Source organism: Ictidomys tridecemlineatus, chromosome 5 (assembly GCF_052094955.1).
Source record: "Ictidomys tridecemlineatus isolate mIctTri1 chromosome 5, mIctTri1.hap1, whole genome shotgun sequence".
Taxonomy (NCBI): Eukaryota; Metazoa; Chordata; class Mammalia; order Rodentia; family Sciuridae; genus Ictidomys; species Ictidomys tridecemlineatus.
The window spans coordinates 63,789,702-63,811,769 of NC_135481.1; the positions used below are offsets into that span (position 1 = coordinate 63,789,702).

Consider the following 22,068-nt stretch of genomic DNA (forward strand, 5'->3'; position numbering starts at 1 on the left):
CTTTGGAGAACTACTGATCAACAGAAACTTCTGAAGCAACAGAAAAGTATTTATTTTCAAGCCCATTTCCTTTGCCTCTACTGCCCACACCTGCCAGAAGAGTAATACAGTCACCCCACCAACTGATAGATGATTGTTTTTTTTTTTAAGAGAGTTTTTTAATATTTATTTTTTATTTTTTGGCAGACACAACATATTTGTTTGTGGTGCTGAGGATCGAACCAGGCTGCACGCATGCCAGGCGAGCACGCTACCGCTTGAGCCACATCCCCAGCCCCAAGTTTTTTTTTTTTTTTTTAATTGAGAAGCAAAATTTTTATTCAGCTGGTAGGAGATTAAAGGTTTAAAGTTCAAACACTTTTTTTTTTCAGTATGTGTGGTACTGGGGATTAAACCCAGGATGTTCTACTACTGAGGTACATCATTAGCCCTTTTAATTTTTATTTTGGAGCAGGGTCTTGTTAAGTTGTGGAGGCTAGCCTCAAACTTGTGATCCTTGCCTTAGCCTTCCAAGTAGCTGGGATTAAGGGCTTGTGTGACCATGGCCCGCTAAACTGCAAACACATTGAGAAAGAATCATTAACTAATCAATTCATTTACTAGTAAATCAATAATCCAAGGTGAAGGTCTAGTTTATTCTGTTTTGATTAATAAGATTTTATATCATTAAGGGAACCCTGGGTATCTGTCAGAGGGCTAGGGAGTTTTTAGTGGGAAGGATGAAGATAGAGATGGAATAAAAAAGTACAAAAATGAAAAAAATTCTATTGTTTGATGTGGAAATTGATAGCAGTTGTTTTAGTTTGTGGGTGTAAGGATTGTAGGTGGAAGTTTTTAGGGGAAAACTTGTTTATATATAGGGTTTATATTCTGTATGTAAATATATTTTTGATGTTTGTTTTGCAGGTTGTATGATTAGTAAAATGCTTTCCTAAACCGTAAAAAGTTGAAGATGTCTAGACAGAATTTAGTGGCTTTGACAGTGACCACCCTTCTGGGAGTGGCTGTGGGGGGATTTGTCCTATGGAAAGGCATCCAGCGACGCAGGAGTAAGACAAGTGGTGTGACCCAGGCGCAGCAGCAGCAGCAGCAGCAGCAGCAGCAAGAGCAAGTGACACCAAGGAGAGAGCAGCCCCCTTCAGAAGAGCACCAGCTGCCCTCTGGTGTTCCCAGAGCCTCCTGGGAGGAAAGAATTCTCCATGCAGATGTGGTGACAGTGTCTCAGGAGGCAGAGTGGGATCAGATTGAGCCCTTGCTCAGGAGCGAGTTAGAAGAATTTCCAGTACTTGGCATCGACTGTGAGTGGGTAAGTTAAAAAGCAAAAAATTAAATAAAAAACAAAACACAGACCTGTTCTGTTTTTCTGACTAGGTGCTTTGGCTGGTCAAGTAGGAAGGCTGAATGGAGAATTAGTTTGTTCTCATCTTGTGGGTAGATTTTTGCAGATGAAGCTGCTGCTCTTCTCTGGATAGAGGAATACTTATGATTTTGGATTCTGGAGTTGGATGGACCTTCATGAGTTCCATTTTCACTGATTATTCTGTGAACTCAAATAAGCTGCTTAGCTTCTTAGCTTCTCTTGAGTCTCAGTTTACTTATTTGTCTGTAATAAGGGTATAATGGTACCTATATCCAGTACAAAGGCTTCAGTATAGTTTTAACATATAGAAAGTGCTCATTAAATACTAGTTGCAATCAATATTTTTGTTGTTTTACTGGCGATTGATCCCAGGGGTACTTTAACACTGATCTCCAATTTCCAGTCCTTTTTATTTTTGTATTTTGAGACAAGGTCTCACTAAGTTGCTGAGCATCCAACAAAGTTGCTGAGGCTAGTCTCAAACTTGGCAATACTCCTGCCTTAGTCTCCCAAATTTCTGGGATTACAGACATGTGCCACCATGTCCAATTTATTGTTGACTTTTGAATATATTGAATTCATGCTGGATGTCACATCTCCCTTCAGATGACTTCCTTTCCCAGATTGCTGTAAAATAAAAACTTCATGAAAAAAGGCTTTGATAAAAATCTATGCAAACAAAACAAAACATTATACAGTAGGTTACAGGTATTCCCTATTTTTTTTTTTGTTTTCTAGAAGAGTTTATGTAAGATCTACATTATTTTTTCTTTAAATATTTAGTTAGAGTCTATTGGTGAAGCCATCTGAAATTTTCTTTTAAAGGAAGTTTTAAAATTATGAGCTGTTCATATTTTCTGTTTTTTGTGTGTCAGTTTTAGCAAGTTTTTTTTTTTATTGTTGTTGTTTATTTGCTTGTGGTGCTGGGGATTGAACCTGGGGCCTTGAGCATGCTAGGCAAGCACTCTACCACTGGTCCACATCCCCAATATCTCAGTTTTTTTTGAACCTTTATTTTATTTATTTATTTTTATGTGGTGCTGAGAATCGAACCCAAGGTCTCCCACTGAGCCACAACCCCAATAGTTATAATTGGACACAATAACTTTATTTTATTTATTTATATGTGGTGCTGAGGAGCGAACCCAGGGCCTTGCATGTGCGAAGTGAGCACTCTACCACTGAGCCATAACCCCAGCCCCTACAATTCTTATTACATATATAGAGCCAATTTTTTATATCTCTGGTTGTATACATTTATTCTTTAGCCTACTTTAATTCAACATCCTTCCATAATGTTCCACTCATCAAATTGAAGACTTCTTTTTAATCCAGTGGACACTTCTTGGGACTCTCAAAAGCATCTGCACAACTCCTTTACAAGACTTTTTCTGCTTGGCTTTCATGCAGTTGTGCTCTCCTGTCTGCTCTTTGCTGCTTTCTGATTTTTCTTGGCAATACTCCTTCCTTAGCCTCCCAAATTGCTGGGATTACAGCAGTGTGCCACCATGGGGTCAAACCCTGGGCCATGTGCATGCCAGTCAGGTGCTCTACTAGTGAGCTACACCCTTTCCCCCTCTTTTTCCTTTTCTGATCTTCCTTCTACTTAGCATCTAAATATTGATGAAACTCAGATGGTTTTTCTACCCCAGGAATTACAAAACTCAGATGCTTGTAAGGTCCAAATGGGTAAGGTGAATGAATGATGTAAAGTAATGGTATTTTCAGCTATCCTTAAATTCATAAAGAAATATGTTCCTTCTCATTTTCTCTTTTCCTTTTTTTTAATATTTATTTATTTTTTCTTAGTTCTCGGCGGACACAACATCTTTGTTTGTATGTGGTGCTGAGGATCGAACCCAGGTCGCACGCACGCTAGGCGAGCGCGCTACCGCTTGAGCCACATCCCCAGCCCTCCTTTTTTATTTTGGTACCAAGAATTGTACCTAGGGCACTTTACCACTGAGCTATATCCCCAGACCTTTCTCTCTTTTTTTAAAAAAAATTTCCCCCCACAGTACTGGGGATTGATCCCAGGGATGCTATATCACTGAAGCTCTGTCCCTTTTTATTTTGAGACAAGAGTCTCACTAAGTTGCTTACAGGCATGCTGTACCCCACCCAGCTCATTCTTTCTTTACACATGAGGACTTCTTGGGCTATCTTCCAATTTCCTACTTTTAATACAGAAGTGGATTCTGGGAAACAGTGGTGTACAAATATGAGGATAGCTAGCTTTAGTGTTGAGAAGACATTATGGTGAATTCTAATTAATATCTCATGAATGAAGAAGCTGCTATTTTGTTTAAGCCAAGTATTGCCAGATTGTCCAATCTTGAAAAAGAAATTTAGAATATGAATTTTTAAAAATATGAATTCTACTAATTCAAAAATTCTGGCATAAGTTTTTAAATATGTGAAGGCCCCAAAAGAATAAATATGTGTGTGTGTGTGTGTGTGTGTGTGTGTGTGTATAAATATATATATCAACAGGCACTAATTTATGCCCTATATTTCATGTTCTTATTATCTAATTTTATAGCTTTAGATATCATTTATATGTTAATTGGTGTTAAAAATAGAATGTCAATCTTTTATGTCCACCTATCTACTTGATATCTGCTCTTAAATGTCTAATAGTGATCTCAAACTTAACAGGCTCCTGCCAGGCACAGTGGTGCACACTTGTAATCCCAGCTTCCCAGAGGCCAAGATAGGAGGATCACAAGTTCAAGAACAGCCTGAGAAATTTAGGGAGATACTATCTCAAAATAAAATTTTGAAAAAGGGGTAGGGATGTACCTCAGTGGTAGAATATTTGCCTATCATATGTGAAATCCTGGGTTTAATCCACAGTACTACAAAAAAATAAAGGCAAAAAAAACCACCTCAATATGTTCCTAATAGAACTCTGGATTTTTCTTCTTAAATGTGTTATTCCTACTTTTCTGTACAATCAAGGACAATCAGGGAACTCTTCCCCCCTCTTAAGAGTTGTCCAACAGTGGAGCTGGGGTTGTGGCTCAGTGGTAGAGCGCTCGCCTAGCACGTCGTGCATGGCCCTGGGTTCGATCCTCAGCACCACATTAAAATAAATAAATAAAATAAAGGCATTGTGTCCAACTCAGCTAAAAAATAAATATTAAAAAAATAAGAGTTGTCCAACGGTGATATAATTGAACATCAGACAAATAGGCAGTTATGGTATGCTAAATTTTTTAACATTCTGTGTTGCATCACACGAGTAAATTGGTCAGGGTCACTCCAAGTGAATTTGGGCACTAAATAAAGACACACAGACACAGAAAGTACCTTTTCTTTGGGTTTAGTGACCACTCCTCAGCTACAGCTCTCACAAGGGGGCAAGACAGGCAAGAAAGAGAGTGGGGAGCACATGCTGAACCTTTTTATTGGGGAGAAGCCATTCAAATGAGGCAAGGGGTCAGGTTTCAGGAGGTTGAGTCTAGCTTCTTGAGGTCTTGCTATCAGTAGATTGACTGATATCTAGGAAGGCCACGCCCATCTCATGAGCTGTGTGGGGATCATAGGCAGATCCAGCGAAGAAAAGAAACATCTGTCACCCGCCCAAATAGAGGCAACATCGGTTCAGTCCACTTTGTATGCTCGGTGCTTATAGTTCACACACACAGCCCACAGCTGGCTTGCTGCGTCTCCACATTCTCATCGCTCAAAGCTAAGGGGCGCTCTATTCCTATGTGGCAGCTCCTGACAATACTATAGTTTGTTAATAAAGGTTTATAGTATGTTAAATTTCTTGGCAAGATATATGAAAATTCAATATATGAAGTGGTTATCCAAAGCAGGAATTAACAAAACGTGCTACCAGACGGAGGCATGAGTTTCCAGATACCCCTGAGTTGCCCATAGTAAGGTGTAGCTATGAACAGATCATCTGTACAAAATGGGCCTCCTGCCATGTTTTAGAAGCCATTTGCCTTTTGCCTTTGGAAGTAGAGATGAAGATGTTACTGAGTACCTTTTTGGCTCCTGACTCCTGCCTGATTGTTTCTGGAGATTTACTGCATATGTCCCTGCCTAACAGGTGCAAATAATTGATGCAATAAAGAGTGAGCTAAATAAAGGTTATTTTCCCAAGAGCATCCTTCTGCAGGCCCAGGCCTCAGGCCTACTTGAAGTTCACTTCTTTCTTCTTATGGTTAACCCCTCCCTTTCCCACTTAACAAGTATTATTGATGCTATTTCCAACATATATATTGAATCCATCTACTTCTCTGTATCTCCTCTGCTATTTCCAAAGCCTCAAGTATCTTGCATCTAGACTATTGCAGAAGCCTCCTGACTGGCCTACCTGCTTTGACTCTTGTGCATCTCCAATCCTTCTCCAAAGAGTAACCAAAATGCTCTTTTAGCCTGGCATGGTGGTGCACACCTATAATACCAGTGGATCTGGAGATTGAAGCAGGAGGATTACAGGTTCAAAGCCAGCCTCAGCAATTTAGTGAGGTCCTAAGCAACTCAGTGAGACCTTGTCTCTGAATAAAATTTTAAAAAGAGCTGGGGATGTGGCTCAGTGGCTGAGTACCCCTGAGTTCAATCTCTGGTACCAAAAAGGAAAAAAGAAAAAAAAAAAAAAAAAAGGAATTCAGGGCTGGGGTATAGCTCAGTAGTAGAGTGCTTGCCTAGTATGCCTGTTGCCCTGGGTTGGATTCCTAGGACCACCATCAAAAAAAAAAAAAAAAAAAAAAAGCAAGTCAGATCACATCAGTCTTCCGTTTAAAACCCTTCTAATTGCTTAAAATAAAATTCAGATGTCTTAGTTACATTCTCTTTTTTATTTTTTTCTGATTTTGTCTCCTTTCATATTATTCTCCAGCCACACAGGTTGTACAGGAACACTTGAACAGGGAAAACTTATTTCTAAAAGCCTCAGGCTAAATTTAACTGATTTGTTAACTCCACAGACTATATTCCTTAGTTAACCTGTGCCAGCCCAGAATATGATCCCATATCATTTTTTACTCTCTGCTGCCATCATGGGGTCATTTAAAGACTCCTAGGCCTTGCCAGAGACTAAACAGCTCTCAGTTTTTACTGAAGCTAAAATGGATTATCCTTTGACTCTCAGGAAGAAAGTTCTCCAACCCTATGTTCTTTAAATGAATCACTGAAACACAGAAGAGTGTTAAGAAATTTCATCTGTAATGACTGATAACATAATTCATTTAAAATTATTACTTTTGTGTATTTTTAATTAATTAATTTATTTTAATTAGGTATATATGATAGCAGAATGCATTTTGTTTCATTGTACACAATTGCAGCACAACTTTACATTTCTATGGTTGTACACAATGTAGCATCACACCATATGTGCAATCATACATATACCTAGGGTATAATGATGCTCATCTCATTTTGTGTATATTTAATAGTGTATACAGGAGTAGGGGTGTAGCTCAGTGATAAAACACATACTTAACATGCATGAGGCTCTGGGTTCAATCTCCAGTCCAAAATATGTATATAATACAGTAGTACCACATTACATGTATGTGATTTATAAATAAATATACATGTACAGTCGTGTGCCACTTATTGAAAATAATATATTCTAGAAATGTCTCATTAAGCAACTTTGTCATTATGTGAGCATTATAGTGTGTGGTATGGTTAGTCACTTGTTGTGGCCTTTTGATGCAATCTAGAGATGTCATAAACAGGAGATTGTATGAGGCTGCTACTGGAGTAACATGACATACATCTTACAGTAAACTTTTTTTATAAGTAGAACAGTCTAAAATAATAAAAATGTGATATATATAAACTAGTAATATAGTTGTTTGTTATTATGTTGTTGTTGGTGGTAGTATTTTTGCAGTATTAAGAGGTTGACCCAGGGGTGCTTTATCACTGAGCTATATCCCCAGCCTTTTTTATGTTTAGACAGAATCTTGCTAAGTTGCTAAGGCTGGCTTTAAACTTGTGATCCTCTTGCCTCAGCCTCTTGAGTCACTGGGATTACAAGTATGCACCAGCACACTTGGCTTATTTATTTATTATTATCAAGTATTATGTACTATACTTAGTGGTATGTTTTAAACTTTTTAATATGTATTTTTATTTTAAAATATTACATAATTTTGCATATTTATGGAGTACAGTGTGATATCTCAATACTTGAATAGAGTGTGCAATGATAAGATCAGGATAATAGACATTCATTCCCTCAAATGTATCTTATCTTTGTGTTTGGTGTGCTTTATTTTATGACTGGCATTCTGTAGGTTTCTTTATACCAGCATCACCACAAATATGTGAGTAATGCTTTGTGCTATGATGTTACAATGGCTATATGTCCATCACTGCGTGACAGGAGTTTTTCAGCTCCATTATAAACATATGAGACCACCATTGTATATGTGACCCATATTATTGACTGAAACATTACATGGCATATGACTATATATTGTGTATATCTCAAACATTTTTATATGGGTTAAATAATCTTAAAAAACCCCAGAGACCACATGATTAAATGATACTAATGAAATAAAGAAAAAGGGGAAATATGAGAAATAAAAACTGGGCATCTTATTTTTTAAGCTAAATTGCCTTTCTAGAAAAATTACACTTCTAATTATGCATTCAATGTAAATTGGAATCATAATTATACATTTGGATGCCTAGTAAGTAAACTGATTAAAATATATAGGATCTTCAACACAGTACAGAAGCACTATTAAAAAGGCATATGTATTGGCTCTGGGTTTGAGCCTCAGCACCACAGAAAAATAAATAAGTAATATAAAGGTATTATGTCCAACTACAACTAAAAAATAAATATATTTTTTAAAGGCATATGTATGTTTGTATTCAGTTGTATATTTTATTTATTGGACCTGATGTGCAAAGGTCAAGCCTTAAGAATTTGCAGGGTTTTTTTTTTTTGCCAAATTAGCAGTACTACATATTAGAAGTGGAGAGCTATAGTCTTTTCTAAGGCAGGGCAGATATACATTGAGCATCCCTGATCTGAAAATCTAAAATGCTCCAAAATCTGAAAATTCTTGAGTGCTGACATGATAAAAGTGGAAAGTCCACACCTGACCTCAAGTGACAGGTCATAGCCAAAATGCAGCTGTGCTAATAATATTGTACAAAATTACCTTTAGGTGGTATATATAAAGTATATATGAAACATAAATGAATCTTATGTTTAGACTTGGGTCTCATCCTCAAGATATTTCATTGTATATGCAAATATTCCAAAATCTGAAAAAAAAAATCCAAATCCAAAATACTTCTGGTGTCAAGATTTTTGGATAAGGGATATTCAGCCTGTATTACAGAGGGAGAAAGCTGCTTATTAATGGAAAAGGCAGTTTTGCCACATCAAGATGGATTGGTATAGAACAAAAACCAATATTCAATTCTCTTTTTGTTTGTTTTGTTTTTTGGTACTGGGGATTGAGCCCACACTGAGCCACATCTTTAGTCCTTTTTATTTTTTATTTTGAGATGGGGTCTTATTAAGTTGTTTAGGGCCTTGCTAAATTGCTGAGGCTAACCTTAAACTTGTGATCCTTCTTCTTCAGCCTCCCGAGTCACTGAGACTACAGTTGTGTGCCACCACACCCAGAAGTAGTCATATTTCTTCTAAGTCTTTTGAATCTTGACTGAGATAGACACCATAGAGATCACACGGGCATGGTTTGTTTTAAGGGTATAAAACTACTACTTATTTGTAAAGCAGTGCCTGAGAAGAAATTCTAAGGCTTGTATGAATTAACTCATGTTTTACTTAGCATTAGGGTAGAATTTGAGGGCCAAGACTCTCAAATATTTTATTTTTAACAGCAGCTCTTTGTAATGCTTGTTTCTCTCTGTGACTTTGGTTAGCTCAACTATGAAATATTCCTGCTGATTACTTGTGACATTGTTTGAATCACTCCTTTGGTATTTGCTGTGTCGTTTTCTGTGTTTGTCAGCTTGTGTTTCTAATGTCTGCTGTACCTCCTGTGAGGTTGTATGTTCCTAAATCAGGAACCCTGCTTCCATAACCATGGCTGTGATGGCACCGTTCAGTGCCTTGCACATAGGTAGTGTGGCAGTGAGAGAGCCACACTGTCCTGGCACAGGGTCTTTCAACCTCCCCATTTTTCACATTTTGGGCAGGTGATTTTTCGTTGTGAATGGCTAGTCTGTACAGTGTGGGATGTTTAGCAGCGTTCTGGCCTCTACCTACTAGATCCCAGTGTACTTCTTTCTCCCATATGTAACAGCTAAAATTTTCTCCAGACATTACCAAATTTCCTTTGGAGGGAAAAATCATTGTCCTTTGAGAAGTACTTCTCTAGAGACTGGGAAATTTAGGTTATAGTCCTGGCTTTATTATTAAGTCATCATATTTGGTCAAACTGTTTCACCTGTAGGCCTTAAGTTTCCTCTCCTGAAATATGAGAAGGATTGGAATTTATTGGGAACCTATTTTGGAGCCCATGGATAGTTTTTTGTTTTTGGTACTGGGGATTGAACCCAAGGGTGCTTGACCTTTACCAGTGAGCTGTATCACCATTCCTTTTTATTTTTTATTTTGAGACAGGATCTCTCTAAGTTTCTGAGGCTGGCTTCACACATGTGATCCTCCTGTCTTAGCATCCTGAGTTGCTGGGATTATGGGACTTACCTATATGCTCAACATCCCATGGATAGTTTTAGGGAATCTTTAAACTCTTAAAAATATATGTGAATTTTGTATATAAATTTTTCTAGGGATAACATTTTAGCTTTTAGTATTTTTTCAAATTGACCTATGACCCCCCAAAAGATGAAACCTAGGTCTAAATATGGTTAATACATGAAATTATTTTTATCTCTTAAGATAAATGTCCTAACTTAATGGTCAATATCCATTTTTATCTTTATGACCACCATTTAGATAAGAAATGCTGAGAAAGCACTTTGTGCTACCAGGGTTTGTTTTATTGGCAGGTACCACTTATTTACACAGCTACATTTCCTACCTATTTTTAAAAATCAGTTTCTGAGAGTGTTATGATAAGGTAAGTGAGTGGTGTTGCTGGTATGTGTGTCAGAGAGTCTGGATGATGAAGAGAACATGGTCATTTGGCACTCTACTCCTTAGCCCTCTTTTCTAGTACTGCGTCGGACTCTGCCAATGTGTGTCCCAGAGTGCCTCTTTGTCAGCTGGCCACTATTTATGGACTGCTGATGTTTCAGGGCTATAGTTGGGCTCCCAAGAAGCTTTATTTAGGTTGCTGCTTCACAGTGTCCATTGTGTTAGTTAGTACTTACTCTCCTTAGATTTAACCCCAAATCTGGTTGGCTTCTCTTTTGGGGAAGTTTAAATTGTGCCTCTTAGCCTTACCCCACCCCACCCTTGCCCCCAGTTTTATGTTGTGCTTACTGCTCTTTAGTCTTAGTGGTATGAACCATAGATCATGGTCTTTCTTGCTCTGTTGCAGGTGAATCTGGAAGGCAAAGCTAGTCCTCTGTCACTCTTACAGATGGCCTCACCAAGTGGCCTGTGTGTGTTGGTTCGCTTGCCCAAGCTGATCTGTGGAGGTAAAACACTACCAAGAACGTTATTGGACATTTTGGCAGATGGCACCATTTTAAAAGTTGGAGTGGGATGTTCAGAAGATGCCAGCAAACTTCTGCAGGATTATGGCCTCATTGTTCGAGGGTGCCTGGACCTCCGCTATCTGGCCATACGGCAAAGGTATGATTGACATGAATGCTAGGCTATCCACAGCTGTGGGGCAAACATTTTAGCAAGATTTGTAGATTATTAGAAATCGATATTGAAATCTTTGAAATTCTTTAGAAACCCAGAGGATTCTGAAGTGCATATTGAATTTATAAGATTATTTCAACTTCCGAGATCACATTAGTTACCTAGAATTTGTCATTTTTGTGTATGGTGCTGGTGTTTGAACCCACAGTCTTGTGCATACTAAACAAACACTGTAATACTGAGCTATATCCACAGGCCTTTTTATTTTTTTGAGACAGGGTCTCATTGAGTTGCCCAGGCTGACCTCAGACTTGGGATCCGCCTTCCTCAGCCTCACGAGTAGGTGGGATTATAGGCATGTGCCACCATGCCTGATGAATTTGTCTTTTTTTGATGAAATGTTAGTATCACTATAAATTTAAATTTATCACTATAAATTTAAATGTTAGTATCACTATAAATTTACAAACTGGCTAAATTAGGGCTGCAGCTTTTTTTTCCCACATGAAAATTCAATTTTAAATCCAGAAGATTTAATTGTAAGTATCAGTATTTCTGGCTTTTCTTGAAAATTTAAATGAGTCCAGAGTTCTTGAGGGCAATAATGGGCCAGATAGTGATTGTCCCCTTTAATGAACATACTCTTTTAAATTTATCAGAGTCTCTACCATTCCCATTATAACCCTGACTCATCCTGATAAACATTTGAGTTTGCAAACCTTGCTTTAGGCTAAAAATTATGATAGAGTTAGCACTTGTCTGGGAGGAAGAGTGATTTCCCTTTTCCTTAGAATTCTATTCCTATGGAAATTCTATTTCAACTTGTTTTTTCCAGGGGTCATGTTTCCTCTTCATGTGTTTGTACCAGTCCTCCTTTATAATGACAGGAGCTGAAACAGCTCATCTTGCCTCAAGTGATACTGACACTAAAAGGTGGGAGGATTTGACAAGCTTCAGAGATGGCCTGATTAAAATCTGTGCTTATCATAGTTTTTTAGTATAAAATGAATTTAAAAAAAATATTTTAAAAATTGTGGATGGACCTTTATTTTATTTATTAATTAATTTATTTTCGGTACCTCACACATGCTCTACCACTGAGCCCCAGCCCCAGCCCTCAGTGGTAGAGCACTCACTTAGCATGCGTGAAGCACACAGTTCGATCCTTAGCACCACATAAAAGTAAAATAAAAGTATTATGTCCATCTATAACTTAAAAACATATATTTTTAAAAAATGAATTTTTAGTTTGGTTTATATGCAGAAATCTCTTGTAAGTATACATTTTTTTCTATACATTTTGTTTCATTAAAATATTGCTGTAAAAATGAAAATTCTGTAAAAAATATTTTAAGTATAACAGCAAAAGCTACCTTTTATTAAGGCTTCCCATATTCTGTGCCATGTATAGAAGCTAAAGGTTACTTGGGAGCAGACTATGTGTGGGAGTCCTAGTGCTGCCACTCACTAGCTTTGTGAAGTTTGGCAAGGCACTAACTTCTCTGTTCCTCAGTTTCTTTATCTATAAGAGATAGCAGTGTTTCCACCTTGTAAGACTGGTGTGAGGATTAAATCAGTTAAACTCTGTAAAGAACTTAGTGTTCGACATGTACAGTACTATGTAAATTTTAACTGTTACTTTCTTCATCATTACAGCTGCTTGATTTTCCTTTTAGATCTTTTTCTATGCATTTATTCTTACTATATGAACACATAGAAATTGAAGGTACATTGAATTCTCTTTTTGACTAAATACAGAATGATCAAGTGTCAAAATAAGAATTTAGCCAAAGCTGAATATTATTTTGAATTTCTCCAGAAATAAGAATAAAACTTATCAGACCTTTCCTTTTTTTAAGGACATCAGAATTTTAAAAACTATTTATTGGGGTTGGGGTTGTAGCTCAGTGGTAGAATGCTTACCTAGCACTCTACGTGTGAGGCCCATGGTTCAATCCTCAGCACCACATAAAGATGAATATATAAAGTAAAGGTATTGTGTCCATATACAACTACAAAAAATATTTTAAAAAACACTTTTATTGAGCACTTTAGTAATAAAATTAAAATTTTTGACATACTATATTTGATATTAGGGGTAAGACTCAAACTCAGTATTAACAGCTGTTAGATTGCTCCTGTTGTTGACTATGGTAAGTAGTTATTTCTTTCAGCTAACTAGGAAGTTAGATGGAACTGACATTTAACTAAAGGTAGCAAGATTTTAGGGGGACAACTGCTATCTTCTTACTCTTTAGACATTTTTAAGAAACAGGGTTTCACTATATTCCCCAGACTGGTCCAAACTCCACTGCTTAAACAATCTTCCTGTCTCCAGGCTCCCAAGTAGCTGGGACTATAGGTGTGCATCACTATGCCTAGCATCTTTAGATTTTTTATTGTAGAGGTTGTTGTACATGATTTTGAAATCTTTTATTGAAAACAAAGTGGAAAAAGTGGCATTTTTTAAAAAATATTTTTTTAGTTGTGGATGGGCACAAGACCTTTATTTTTTTACATGGTGCTGAGGATTGAAACCAGGGCCTCACACATGCTAAGCAAGTGCTCTACCACTGAGCTACAACTCCAGCCCTGGCATTTTGTTTTTAATTCATCCTCAAGAAATGTGAAATCTTCCCAAATGTGACATTAAAAAAATTTAATCACTCAAGTGGAATTATTAAATAACTAAAAATTAAATATTGTCTTCAATGAGGGTAACAATTTTAAGAAATAGAAGTACCCATGCTTGTAAAACTACACAGCTGTTAAAAAGGATGAAGTGAGAACATTTGTATTATCTGCCATGGAAGGAAATATATAGTACATTAAGAATAGAGTAAATTGTAAAGCAGAGAACAAAGCAAATACCAAAATAAGACATTTTCTCCTTTACCTATAACCATCTGTTGTTTTTTGTGCATAGAAAAAACATGGAGGGGTGACATTGTTAAGAGTGGTTATTTCTGAGCTGGGGATATGGCTCAAGCGGTAGTGTGCTCGCCTGGCATGCATGCGGCCCGGGTTTGATCCTCAGCACCACATACAAACAAAGATGTCGTGTCTGCCGAAAACTAAAAAAATAAAATATTAAAAATTCTCTCTCTCTCTCTCCTCTCTCTATCTTTAAAAAAAAAGTGGTTATTTCTGAGAAGAGAAAATATGAGTGAATGAGTGGAGGAGTTTTCTTTTCACCCATTGTATTTCTCTGTCATTTGAGTTTTAATAATAAGCATTCCTTCTGTTGTAATTTTTTTGTTACTGGGTATTGAACCCAAGGCCATGCTCATGTTGTGCACATGCTTACCACTGTGCTACAACCCGGCTCCTACTTTTATATTTTATTTTATTTTGATACTGAGGATTTAACTTAACCACTGAGCTACAAGCTCTGCCAATGAGCATTTGACTTTTTTTTTTTTTTTTTTTGAGACAGGTCTCTCTAAATTTCCAAGGCTGGCCTTGAACTTGCAATTCTTCTGTCTGAGCCTCCTGAGTAGCTGGGATTATAGGCATGTGTTACATGTGTTCTTAATTTCATGTTTGTTTTTGATCTTTGGACAAATTAAATTTTTGTACCACTTTGTGGCAATTTTTTTTTTTAAGAGAGAGTGAGAGAGGAGAGTGAGAGAGGGAATTTTTAATATTTATTTTTTAGTCGGCGGACACAACATCTTTGTTGGTATGTGGTGCTGAGGATCGAACCCGGGCCACACGCATGCCAGGTGAGCGCACTACCGCTTGAGCCACATCCCCAGCCCCCACTTTGTGGCAATTTTAATCAGAATTTTTTTGAAGCACACAAAGTGTAGTTTTTTGAATTTTCACCTCTTCAGTGAAAATAACCTTATCACTTTTTCACATTTAAGAAGTAATGCATAGGGGTTGGGATTGTGGCTCAGTGGTAGAGTGCTTGCCTAGCATGTGCGAGGCCCTGGGTTCGATCCTCAGTACCACATAAAAATAAATAAATAAAACAAAGGTATTGTGTCCAACTACAACTAAAAAATAAATATTTTAAAAAATAAATAAAGGTATTGTGTCCATCTATAACTAAAAATATTTTTAAAAAAGAAGTAATATGTAAACACTATTGATAGGTATTTAGGTTGTTTTGTTTATAATTCTTTCCTATTGTAAGTAGTGCTTTAGTGAAGATCATTTTATGTACTTTTGTCTTTAGGATAAACTCCCAGAAGTGGAATTGTTGGATCAGAGAATTTTCATGTTCAAAGTTTTGGCAATTGTTTATTATTAAACTGTTTTTCACAAAGGCTAAAAAAAAAAAGTACCATTCACAAATTTTATTTTTGTATTTGTTTAGTTATTAATTTTTGAGTGTGGCACTAGGGATTGAACCTGTGTCCTCATGCATGCTAGGCAAGCACTAGGCAAATCACTGAGCCACATCCCCAGCCCATTCATTCACAAATTTTAAATGATATTGCCTGATTCTTCATTCTTCATTGACACTGTATACAGTTTTTTAAAAAACTCTTTGCACTCTGATAGATAACAAATTATCATTTTATTTGATGTCTAGGGATTATTGGTCCTCTGTTTATTATTGGTAATTTATATGTCATTTTTTAATTTTCCTGCTCATATTCTTTGCTCATTTTTTGATATATGATTTTTTTTTTATTGTAGGAAAAATTTGCTGTGTAATGGACTTAGCCTGAAATCACTTGCTGAAACAGTTTTGAACTTTCCCCTTGACAAGTCCCTTCTACTTCGTTGCAGCAACTGGGATGCTGAGAATCTTTCAGAGGATCAGGTACTTCTTATCAGAATAGTGGGAGAATAAAAGTCATTGCCTCAGAAATATAATTGTTTTTAAAATTCTGATTTTCTCGTGTGATATAAGTAATAGGTAGAGATGCCTTAAAATAGACTTAGAATCTGGTGATACTCAATATACTCAAGATAATGTACCTGCCACTTTAAATAAAAGATTTAGTCTCTATTATATTTTATTTTTTGAGCATTTATTATGTGCCAGGAATTTCAGAAAATGTAATTTTTTATGAATACAAATTAATAATTAATGAAAAATATAAGTGTTATTTAAGACATCACATAAGAAACAGTAAGTGGTTACCTGCCTTAACCACCTCATTCCTAATTCCTCTTCCTTCTTATCAGAAGAAATTTCTTTCTGGTAGTTTCCAGGATATTTCTAAATTACATGCATTGCTCTTTCTTATTGTACATATATGTTTTGAGTTTTTACTATAGAAGATATGATTTAGTAGTCTTGCAATTTCCTTATGTTCAACCCAGTATTTATTCCCTATCCCATTCTCCTAATGTAGGTAAATTATCATTTTTATTAGTTAATATAATATAAATTCGTGTGTGTGTGTGTGTGTGTGTGTGTGTGTGTAGAGGACTTTACTTTTTTTAGGTGCTGGGATAAAAGCCAAGGCCTTGGGCTTGGGAGGCAAGCACTCTCCCAGCCCTTCCACTATTGATATTGCTATTTTTTATAACTAAGTAACATGGTAAACTACAATGTTTTTTTTTTCTTACACACTTTTTGTTTTCCCAGGAACAATATATATATATTTTCTTGCTTTATGTTCTATATAACTATGAATTGTTTTAACCTTCACCTCTTTGCCAGAACTATAGATCTGCTCTTGGCTGGTTCAGACACATCAGGTGGACTACTCATTTGGTTGTCTCATGGAGCCCATCCCCCTGTGGATGCCAGATGACAGCTCCCTCCCAGGACTGATTGTACTCTAACCCTGCTGCCCAACTCTCATCCTGGAATTTTGCTTCTAGCATCAGCCCAGGGATTCCCTTCACTTCTCTTCTATAGTTGATCTTATATTTTCTAAATTCCAGACCTTTTCCCTTTTTTATCTTGGTGGCATACATTTATAACAGCTTCCTGAGAAAGGGGACACTGGGATGTGATTTATGACACCTACCTGTCTGAAAAATACTTGGTTTCCCTTTCCTTAATAAATAGTTTGACTGAGGATAGCATTTTAGGGTGGAAATACTTTTCTTTCAGAACTTTGAAGGCAGTGCTCCTTGTCTTCTAGCTTCCAGTGTTGATATTTAGTGTATGATTTCTTTTTTTTTCTGGAACATTTCTTCTCCTTAGTTTTTTGAAATTCATGAGGACAAACATGATGGTTAGGCCATTTTTCATTCATTTTGTTTTAATTCAGTGAACCCTTCAGTCGAGAAGCTAATGTCTTTCAGTTCAGGGAATTATTCTCAAATTATTTCTGAAAATGTTGTAGTCTACTTTTCATTTTTAGAACTCATATATTTTTAGTATACTGGAAATTGGACTCCATGAACTGATCTTCTAATTTTCTTGGAGAAATATTTTCTCTTGTGTTTTCTCTCTCTCTCTCTCTCTCTCTCTCTCTCTCTCTCTCTCTCTCTCTCTCTCTCTCTCTCTTTTATCTTCTGGGAAATTTCTTCAAATTTATCTTCTAGTTTTTCTATTGAATTTTTAATTATTCCTTATCATGTTTTTAAACCACAAGAATTCCTTAGTCATCTTTAAGTATTCACTTTTAAAATAGTTTTCTGTTTCTTTTTTTTAATGGGTATAATATCATATCTTAGAATATTAAAGATTTCTGAAGTTTTCTTTGCTTCCTGAATTGTCTCTTTTTTCTCTGAGTTCCTTATTAAAAATGTTTTGGTCTTTGTCTTTCATGTTAAAGGTTTTTCTCAAATGTTCATAACCTAAGTTATCTATTCACGTTTAAGGAGGAGACATAAAGAGCTGATCAGATCAAATAGCTGATGAATGGATAAACAAAATGTGATATAACCATACAGTGGGATATTATTATTCATGAAAGTGGTGCATTCTGTAACATTGATGAATCTTTAGTGCTATGCCAAGTGAGAAAAATCACTCACAAGGGATCTCATAGTGTGTGATTCCATTTGCATGCAGTATCCAGAATAGGTAAATGTGTAGAGTCAGAAAATAGATAGGTAGTTGCCTAAGATTGGGGAACTCAGATCTAAGAATATAAGGTTTCTCTTTGGAGTGATGAGGATGTTCTAAAGTTCATTCTGGTGATAGTTGCACCACTTCGTAAGTACACTAAAAATCATGAGTTAGATACTTTTAAAATGAGTGAATTATATCTCAGTAAAGCTAGTGTATAAAAAATGTTGATTGATAATGAAAGTGGCAAAGTGATATCTACATGCTCTGTAAGGTTCTTTTTAGAATTTTTTTGGTACTGGAGATTTAACCCAGGAGTGCTTTACCACAGAGCTGCTTCCCCAGTCCTTTTTGCTTTTTTCATTTTGAAACAGGGTCTCACTAAATTGCTGAGGCTGGCCTCAAACTTGTGATCCTCCTTCCTCAACCTTCCATGTCGCTGGGATTATTGGCATGCACTACCACACTTTTTTTGTTTTTGTTTTTGTTTTTGTTTTGATCCTGGGGGATTGAATCCAAGAGCACTTAACCACTGAGCCACATCCCCAGCCCCCCCAATCTTTTTAAAAAAAATATTTATTTATTTTTAGTTGTAGATGGACAGAATACCTTTATTTCACTTATTTATTTCTATGTGGGGCTGAGGATCGAACCCAGGGTCTTGCACATGCAAGGTGAGCGCTCTACAGCTGAGCTAGAACCCCAGCCCCCCTCACCCTTTTTTAATTATTTCTTTTTTAGGTATAGTTAGACACAGTGCCTTTATTTTATTTATTTATATATGCTGAGGATCGAACCCAGGGCCTCACAGGTGCTAGGCTAGCACTCTATTGCTGAGCTACAACCCCAGCCCCTCCCTAGTCCTTTTTAGTATTTTATTTTGAGACATGGTCTCGCTGAGTTGCATAGGGCCTCGCTAAGTTGCTGAGGCTATCTCTGAACTCACAATTCTCCTGCTCAGCCCCCTAAGCCATTGGGATCATAGGTGTGCACCACCATGCCAGGCTAAAAGACCATTTTAGTTACTCTATGGAGAAGGATTGCAGGTACACAAGAGTTAAGGCAGGTAGGCCAACAGGAGGCTACTGTAATAGTCTAGATTCGAGATACTTGAGGCTGGGAGTACAGGCATTTGCCACTGTGCCTGGCTGGTGGTTCTTGATTGAATCAGGGACCCCAAATCCTGGAATATCTTTAAAAGACTTTTTCTTAGGATAATTAGAGATATTAAACTATTTATTAGACATTTTAATTATCTATATCTTCATCCCTTTACATTTTTTTGAGACAAAGGTCTCACTAAATTGCTGAGGCTAGCCTTGAACTTTCAATCCTCCTGCCTCAGCTTCCTGAGTCATTGTGGTTATAGGCATGGTGCCCAGTTAACTATAATGTTCTTATATTGTGTTACTGTTATAGTTCTGGAGTGTTGTGATTCTGTAGGAGAGTGTCCTTGTTTTAGGAGATACACACGGAGAGATTTAGAAGTGAAATATAACTTAACTTTGAAATAAATTCAGCCAAAAAATGTGATGTGTTTATTATAAAGAGATAAAGCAGTTATTGACAATTATGAATGTCAGTTGTTATTGCTAGTCTTTTAACTTTTATATATTTGAAAATTTTCAGAATAAAAATTTAGGGTGATAAAGTTAATTGTTGCCAAATTTGAAACCAAATTTGTGATTCATATTATTTCTGTAAGCATTCAGAATTTCCAATGACTTTTTTTTCATTGTTTTAGCAATGATTTTTTGTTGTTGTTCTAATTATAAAAATAATACTTAACAAGATTTTAGAAAATATGGAAAATAATATTTGCATTTGATATTAAAAAATTTTCATTGAGAGCATAGAGTATGGCTAGGACTTTTGGACTAGTGGGCTTCATTGCCAGTAGCTACAGATTATACTCAGATGTCAGTAACTGTTTTTTCTCTTAGTTTCTCTAGGTAGAGTCTTCTACCCCACTACTCATTAGCTGGTAGGCGAAGGGGAGAAGGGAGCTGGTGGTCTCACCATGCAGTACATAGACTTTCTCACAACCTCCTCCTTTTTTTCCAAGTGACATTTTGCCCCTTTCTTGGGTTGTGCCTGGTATACAAGGTCCAGATCCTCTCTGGTTTAACCATTATATCACTTAAACTTTTACTCTGTTTTGGGGTAGGAAGTGGTAGTTACCTAGCCCTGTGGTCTTGATGCTCTTGATAATCTTGTGCTCTTTTTTTCTTTTTTCTTTTTTTTGGGGGGTGTTAGACACAATACATTTATTTTGTTTATTTATTTATTTATTTATTTATTTTTATGTGGTGTTGAGGATCGAACCCAGGGCCTCAGGCATGCTAGGCAAACGCTCTACCACTGAGCCACAACCCCAGCCCTTGTGCTTTATTTTTCAATTGTAGTTGGACACAATACCTTTATTTTATTTTTATGTGATGCTGAGGATCGAACCCAGGGCCTCGCACGTTCTAGGCGTGTGCTCTACCACTGAGCCACAAACCCAGCCCTTATCTTGTGCTTTTGATAGACTTTTACCTTATCTTTCCACTTTCACCCCTGCTTGTACCCTTGCTTTCATAGTCATCTGATGAGGTAGTCCTCCCTACTTTCCTCTCTCTGTGGCTCAAACCAATTTGATTTTTGACTTTTTGGCCTACCACACCCAGTAGGTCTAGGTTTTGGCCTTCTCATTTACCACATTGGATACCACTTGTTCATTCTTCAAAAATGTTAAGGGGTAGTGACGCATGCCTGCAATCCCAGCAACTTGGGAGGTTGGGGCATGAGGATCATAAGTTTAAGACCAGTCTCAGCAACTTAGCAAGATTCTGTCCCAAAAAGTATGTGTGTGTGTGGGGGGGGGGGCTAGGAATGTGGCTCAGTGGTTAAGTGCCCCTGGATTCAATCACTGGTACCAAAACATACATACATATCCAAATAAATAAATAAATGGAAAGATTTAGCAGTAGTATCTCAAGTTTAACATTCTGTGGGAGAGTTCTAGGAATCAAATTACTTGAGTTTGTTTTCTTTCTTTTTTTTTAAAGCTTAATTTTAATTATAGATTTTATTTATTTATGTATTTATTATTATTTTTGTGGTGCTGGGAATTGAACCCAGGCTTTGCACATGCTTGGCAAGTTCTCTATCATTGAGCTGCTGTATCTCCAGACCTGAGTTTGTTTTCTCCAGAGATTTCTGATTTGTGACCCTGAGTAAGTTTCTTTCTTTTTAGAACATTTTTGTTGAGATACAATTTACCTATAATAAAAATTATCCACTTTAAATTACACAATGATGGATTTTAGTACAATTGCAGTATTGTATACCTCTCATCACAATCTTATTTTTTGGTACTGAAGATTGAACACAGGAGTACTCTACCAATGACTTACATCCCTAGCCCTTTTTAGTTTTTATTTTGAGATAAGGTCTCACTGAGTTTCTTAGCACCTCGATTTTGCTGAGGCAGCTCCTGCCTCATGAGCCTCTGGGATTACAGGTGTGTATCACTGCACCAGGCAATTGTCTAGTTATTTTTTTATCACTTAAACTTTTGACGTCATATCCAGGAAATCATTGCATAGCCTGAGACTCTGTGTTCTCCTTTAAGATCTTGTTTTAGCTCTTGCATTTAGGTGTGTGATCCATTTTGAATTAAATGTGTGTCCTGTGAGTTAGGGATCTACCCTTGTTCTTTTTCATGTTGACATCCAAGGTACTCGCACTGTTTTTTTGAAAATACCTGTTCCTTTATCTTTTGCAAACAATGTGTTGAGAAGCACTCTGGGCTCTTCAGTGAGAGACAGTCTGCCAATGGATCAATAGATTGGGAGCTTGGGATATAGCTTAGTTGGTAGAATGCTTGCCTTGCATGCACAAGGCCCTGGGTTCAACTCTAGCACCACACAAATGCACACACACAAAAAGATAAGTAGATTGTTGGATCTAGGTGGAAAAGTGTAGCTGAACTTGTTTTATTATTCTAAAAGGTAGGACATCCTTACCAATTAAATTATTTACCCAGCCTGATTA

The 22,068-nt window shown here is 36.8% G+C and overlaps 1 protein-coding gene across 3 annotated transcripts in view; it reads left to right on the forward strand.

Moving 5' to 3' along the window:
- The window catches only part of Exd2 (exonuclease 3'-5' domain containing 2), a 47,092-nt gene that overhangs the window by 17,482 nt on the left and 7,542 nt on the right, over window positions 1-22,068 (forward strand). For 2 of the 3 annotated variants that reach the window (XM_005322828.5, XM_021724835.3), the window contains 3 exons: window positions 907-1,306; window positions 10,828-11,084; window positions 15,750-15,876. In XM_005322828.5, coding sequence (XP_005322885.2) covers window positions 953-1,306; window positions 10,828-11,084; window positions 15,750-15,876 — 738 coding nt within the window. In that variant the 5' untranslated portion in view covers window positions 907-952. The remainder of the gene's footprint in view (window positions 1-906; window positions 1,307-10,827; window positions 11,085-15,749; window positions 15,877-22,068) is intronic. The other variant, XM_040274831.2, reaches the window with a different exon arrangement.